The sequence below is a fragment of the Lolium perenne genome, chromosome 2, assembly GCF_019359855.2.
Source record: "Lolium perenne isolate Kyuss_39 chromosome 2, Kyuss_2.0, whole genome shotgun sequence".
In the NCBI taxonomy this organism is placed as follows: domain Eukaryota; kingdom Viridiplantae; phylum Streptophyta; class Magnoliopsida; order Poales; family Poaceae; genus Lolium; species Lolium perenne.
In genome coordinates, this window is record NC_067245.2 from 159,059,839 (window position 1) to 159,066,525 (window position 6,687).

General features: G+C 43.9%; 1 protein-coding gene across 1 annotated transcript; it reads right to left on the minus strand.

The window, feature by feature from the left end:
- Positions 1-1,323: 1,323 nt before the first annotated feature.
- Positions 1,324-5,975, minus strand: LOC127323439 (uncharacterized). The gene is made up of 2 exons (XM_051351580.1): positions 4,199-5,975; positions 1,324-2,001 (listed from the first exon to the last, which is right to left on the minus strand). Exons 1-2 carry the CDS (start codon positions 4,613-4,615, stop codon positions 1,372-1,374), a joined length of 1,047 nt encoding a protein of 348 aa, XP_051207540.1. The 5' UTR covers positions 4,616-5,975; the 3' UTR covers positions 1,324-1,371.
- Positions 5,976-6,687: the final 712 nt, after the last annotated feature.

Below are 6,687 nucleotides of genomic sequence, written 5' to 3' on the forward strand. Positions count from 1 at the left end.
GCATGCTACGTTAGTACTTGGTTTAGTTGTGTTGATCTGTCATGCACTCTAAGGTTATTTAAATATGAACATTGAATTGTGGACCTTGTTAACTCCGGCATTGAGGGTTCGTGTAATCCTACGCAAGGGTGTTCATCATCCAACAAGAGTGTAGAGTATGCATTTATCTATTCTGTTATGTGATCAAAGTTGAGAGTGTCCACTAGTGAAAGTGTAATCCCTAGGCCTTGTTCCTAAATACTGCTATCGCTGCTTGTTTATCTTTGTTTCTTTAACGTTACTACTGCTGCGTTACTACTGCTTGTTTACTGTCCTGGGCAAAGCACTTTTCTGGTGCCGTTGCTACTTATTCATACCACCTGTATTTCACTATCTCTTCGCCAAACTAGTGCACCTATTAGGTGTGTTGGGGACACAAGAGACTTCTTGCTTTGTGGTTGCAGGGTTGCATGAGAGGGATATCTTTGACCTCTTCCTCCCTGAGTTCGATAAACCTTGGGTGATCCACTTAAGGGAAAACTTGCTGCTGTCCTACAAACCTCTGCTCTTGGAGGCCCAACACTGTCTACAGGAAAAGGAGGGGGGCGTAGACATCAATGCTCACAGTGACAGCGTGGGGTGTTTATTAGTACTTGGGAATACATCTTTAAGGTTTGCCTACATGATGAATTAGTGTTCGTTATCTTGCCAAAGAGTAATTCAGAGTAGCATAGTGAAGTGCTTATTTATATTCCTTTATGATTGCAATGTTGAGAGTGTCCACTAGTGAAAGTATGATCCCTAGGCCTTGTTTCCAAATACTGCAATCATCGCTTATTTACTGTTTTACTGCATCTTTACTTCCTGCAACATTACTACCATCAACTGCACGCCAGCAAGCTATTTTCTGGCGCCGTTACTACTGCTCATATTCATCCATACCACTTGTATTTCACTATCTCTTCGCCGAACTAGTGCACCTATACATCTGACAAGTGTATTAGGTGTGTTGGGGACACAAGAGACTTCTTGTATCGTGATTGCAGGGTTGCTTGAGAGGGATATCTTTGACCTCTTCCTCCCTGAGTTCGATAAACCTTGGGTGATCCACTTAAGGGAAACTTGCTGCTGTTCTACAAACCTCTGCTCTTGGAGGCCCAACACTGTCTACAAGAATAGAAGCACCCGTAGACATCACCCATCTTCACCTGCAGGGTGCTCAAGCACCAACCCCTCATAATCTGTCAACACTTCATCCACCATCACAACAGCAAAGTCGTCTTGGACCGAACGGCAATGGTAAGACCTTGTAGGTAAGAGGATGCCGACCGCCGCCTTTTTTTTTTTTGAACAAGGAAAGGCGCTGTAGGCGCCAACTTCCATTCAATCAGCTCAACAACATTGTACATCATGGATTACAAAGCCTGGCCACTCGGAATCCTGTAGGACAGAGATAGCAAGGCAGGAAGGGGTAGTATGAGCTGAAGAAGAACAACCAAATAAAGGTGGACCTAGAGAGTTTCTAAGCACCTGATGAGCACACTTATGAGCAACGCCATTTAAATCTCTCTTGATGTGGAACACATGAGCCTGTAGCTTTGATGTGGTATTGAGTATCCTGGCAAGGGTGTCCCTGGTATTCCAGTGCATGTGAACTGAATCAATTTTCATGCTCGCAACCGACTTGGCAAGAAGTTTGTTACCCGTCAACATTGTTGGCCTGCTAATTTGGAACTTCTCTGCAATTTGAGCTGCGAGCAACATCGCTTTTGCCTCTGCTTGCAGGATCGATGAAGCCAGGGGAACGGAGGCTTGTATCATGACGTTGTAGTTGAGCCCGTTGATATCAAATTGTATGAAAACGCCTATTCCTGTTGTTTCAGAATCTGTAGGGACCTTTTTCCTCTTCCACGAAGCATCTGAAAAAATCTTGGCCCCTAAAATGTTCCTGTCTGATGTAAGGGTTTCTCCTTGCTCTGGAAATTCATGTTGCTCCTTAATCTGCATTTGTCGTGGCAATATCTGCAAAGAAGAAGTAACAGAAGGATCAAGTAGCTGCATGTTATTTTGCAAAGCTTGCGCATTGATATTAATCTGATAAGGCTCTCCCTTTTTCCTGTGAAACAGACAATCATTTCTAGACTTCCATATGCACCACATAAAGGTTAAAATGTTCCTGAGAGAAGCATATGGATGAGGCAAGTTGAGCATGTTCAACAGAATATGAGTTAAAGAATGTGTATTTTGTGTTATTATTTCAGTTCGGAGGTACCATGGCGCACTGAACCAAGCAGTTTTGACAAAGTGGCAAGTAAAAAAGAGATGAACATCGTCTTCCTGTAATCCGCACCTGCAGCAAAACTTACTAATATGTTTGGAATATTTCCCTGCACGAGCACTAGTAGGTATGGCCTTGCGAAGAAAGCGCCAGGCAAAAGCCTGGATTCTTGGCAAGATGTCTCTGGATTTCCAAACCTGATTCAACAGATTAGTGGTTGCAGTGCAAACCTGCCTTGGTTGAGGCTCTCCTAATTCCTGCAATCTTTGTAAGCAAGCATAATAAGCACTTTTAGAGTCGCATTTACCATGTGATGTGAGCTTCCAACATAACAAGTCCTGATCATATGAAGGAATGATGGGTGTTTGCTTGATACATTGGGCCATAGGTTGTTGGAATAGGGAATCAATAAGGTTGTCATCCCAAGCTTGCTGATTTGGTAACCAAAGATCATTAACTTTTGCAGGATAATTGTAGTTGGGCTGCTGGATAATGAGATTGTCATAAATCCTAGTCCAATCTTTGCACCAGGGTGAACTCCAAAGGGAGATATTGCCTTGGGTGATCTGATAGAAGGAGTGGGACTTAAGGATGGGCAAAACTTTGAGGATCGACGCCCAGAAGGCTGATTTCGGAACGTTGGGATTTGGGCGCCAAATGGAAGAGTCATAAAAATATTTTAGCTTTGAGAATTTGGTGGAGGAAGTCATTGGGGTTTTGGGCTATGCGCCAGGCTGCCATGAGAATAAGCCCTTGGTTAACCACTTGGAAATTCCTGATGCCTAATCCTCCCTCTTTTTTTGGAGTACAAATATCTTTCCAAGCCCTCAAACAAAGGGCCGCACTTGATTTATCTTCTCTCACCCCTGTCCACCAGAAGACTCTTATGATTGCAGTCAGTTTTGAAATAAACTTTTTGGAAAACAATATGTTAGACATGTAGTAGACCGGGATTGAAGCAAAGACCGATTGAATGAGAGCAATTCGAGCTGCATGGGAGAGATGATCTGCTTTATAGGTAGTGAGTTTTGTTTTGAATTTATCAAGAACAAAGTTGTAGGCAGAAGCTCTGTCTTTACTTGGAAGGATTAAAGGGTGACCAAGGTGGATGAAGGAAGAGTCAATGAGAACAACCGGGAAGATTTGTCGAATTGCAGCAGCAGTGTCTGGGTCTACATGTTTGCTAAAGATAATCCCAGACTTTGCCCAACTTGGAGTTTGGCCAGAAAGAGCACAGAAAGACTGAAGAATTGCATTCATCGTGGTAGCTTCCTGAATATCTGCTCTACCACAAATCAAGAGATCATCAGCGAAAAGTAGCGAATGAATCGAGGGGCAATTTTGTCCAAGCGCAATGCCATGAAGAGAAGAAGCAGCCATAGCTTCCTGCAAAGCAATGGATAACTCATTTATCGCGAGGACAAAGAGGTAAGGTGATAAGGGACAACCTTGTCTAATACCTCTATCAGTTCGAAAACTCGCAAACGGTTGGCCATTAATGACTACAGAAAAAGTAGGCGAAGAGATACATGCATGAATCAGATTGATGAAGTGACCATGCAACCCCTTGCGAGCAAGTGCACGAACAATGAAATTCCATTCAATACGATCAAAGGCTTTTGCAAGATCAATTTTTAGCATGAAAGCTTTTTCTTTCCAAGAAGATAGAGCAAAAGAGTGAGTAATTTCTTGGGCAATAATGATGTTGTTACTGAATCGACGTCCTTCAATAAATGCTTGTTGGGCAGGGTGAATATAGTCTGAAAGATGCGGTTTAAGTCTCTTTGCTAAAGATTTTGCAATCAATTTATAAACCATGTTGCAAAGGCTAATAGGTCTGTAATCAGCCGGAACCATGGGTACAAGTTTTTTAGGGATTAAAGCAATGTGAGTATCATTGATGTGAGCAGGAAGAATCCCTGATTCAAAGAAAGATCTTACCAGCATTTCGACGTCATCTCCAATCCAACTCCAGGTTGCTAGATAGAATTCAACGTTGAAGCCGTCTGGTCCTGGTGAAGCATTTCTTTTCATCTCCATTAACGTGTCCCAAAGCTCCTGCTTGTCAGGGATCGTGTAGGTGTAGTCCTGGTTTGAATTGGGTAGCTGTGTGTGTAGGTATGGCCTGCCATTGTTAGCATTTTTGGAAGCAAAAATATGCCTGAAATAATTTACGAAGGTGTTGCTAATTTTCTCGGGCATGAATTGAACAACATCATTTTCGTCCTTCACCGAGACAATTGTGTTTCTTCTCCTCCTTTTTGTAATTGCCTTGTGAAAGTAGGAGGTATTCCTATCACCATCTTTTATCCACCGCTTCTTCGCCCTTTGTGCATAATAATCTGTAAGTTTAATCATGTTTTGTTCATACCTTGCTACCAATTCAGCTTCAAGTGCATGGTCTTGTTGCTGCACAGGCTTAAGCTGGATTTGTTTGATCTTTCCATCAAGCTCGTTTAACTCCTCGTGTAGTGGTTTCTTTTTCCTGCACCAAATCTTAAGAGCTCCTGCAAGGTGATTAGTCCTAGCAGAAAAAGAACGGTTTGCGCTTTTTTCCAAGTGTTCTTCGCATGAGTTTGAAAATCATTTTCTTTCAGCCACCAATTTTCAAACTTAAAGGGGCGTTTTAATTTACGAGCAGGACTATCAGTTGAGAACAAAATAGGAGCATGGTCACTAAGAGAGTGGATCAAAGGCATGTTATAAACATTAGAATTTGGGAAAACATCACACCAATCTGCATTTACTAAGCAACGATCTAGCCTTTCGTAAGTAGGGTTGGAGGAAAAACGTTTGTTTGTCCAAGTGTATGCAGGTCCACTAAAACCCAAATCAAATAAACCACATTGCTTGATCATTAAACGGAAAGCATTCATACGGGGTCAATTTATATTCGGAGAGTTCTTATCCATATCATACAAAATCTCATTCATATCCCCTATGCATAAAATAGGCATATTACAATTATCGTACACAAAATCTGCCACCTGATCCCATATCATACTAGTTTGGCGATGGTAAGGGTCACCATAGATGCAAACAAGGCCAAATTTTTGCCTACTAGTAATATTCAGAACAGTCGCTAAGATGACATGAAAGCTACTACTATGAACATGAACTTGCAACTCATCATTCCACATAAGCCACAACCCACCAGAGCGACTTCGAGAAGGAACTACAACCGCATCCGCTACATTGAACCTAGTAACAAGATCAGAAGATTTAACTTTGGAAGATTTGATCTCGGAGACAAAAATTACCTGAGGTTTGGTGGAGTGGATCATCCTGGTAAGATGGGTCATCTTCCCACTTCGTAGGCTTCTACCCATACCATTGCAGTTCCATCCGAGAGCCTTCATGGCGCTAGGCTACAGCTCCAAGCCAATCAAAGAGAAGACCGATGAGATGTCTCCTCCCTCGCTGGTATCAACAGAAGGACCTAGATCTCAGTCCACAGCTGAACAGATGGTGAAAGAGGAGACACGAAGGAGAGTACAGGTGGTGTGCGTCAAACGGATGGAGGCAATTCGGTGGCGGCGCGGCAAGATCGGTGATGGCGGAAAAAAGCGGCGGAGGATGATCTGACTTGCGTATATGAGTTTTCCTCTTGGATCCGTATGATTCTGAGCCTAAAATTGGGGAACCGCAGCGGAGAGACAATCAGGAAGGAAAGGAAAACTTGGGGAGAGGACGAATCAAGGAAGCTAGAGAAAGAATTGGGGGATTAGAACGGCATCACGCCAAACTCTGGCAAATCGCCACAGTCGCCACAACGGGCACAGTCCAGCATGTTCGAAACAGCGGCGACCGCCGCCTTGAAGGATAGGTTGAAAACTTTAACATGCAGCTCACAAGGACGGCTCTCAGTGAGATCATCCACGGGGGGGGGGGGTAGCGAGGAGGCTCGACCACCTGGTCATCATCATCATTATCCACCTGCTGACTGGAAGCCACGCTGCTTTTCCGGTGTTGTTGAGATTGCAGCGGGACGAGGGCATTGAGCAATGCAGGATCTACAGCCTGCCCCTGAGCCATCTGGGATGTAAGTACTTGGGTTACCATGGTTAATTGGGCTTTCATGGTGCTCATACCCTCCTCTAAGGACGCTATGCGGTCTGTTTCCCTTGCCTTTCTCCTCTCATGGCTTTTATCAGGAAATCTCTTCCTTTCCGCAGGAAAGCCATACTTCCACGGAACGGAGCCTTCTGTGCCTCGTGTTCGTCCGCCGTGTTCTTTGTTCCCAAGGGCGCGTGTCAGCTCATCGTTCTCTCTTTCGGGCTGGAACCTCCCCTCCTCCACGTCCTTATGTGCTTTTTCCAGGGCTTCAATGGGAAACTTCATATGAGCTTTCTTATAGATGCACTTCCCTGTTTCTGGATGCAACGTTCCCCCAATCCCGTAGAACCACTCCTTACAACGTTCGATCCAAC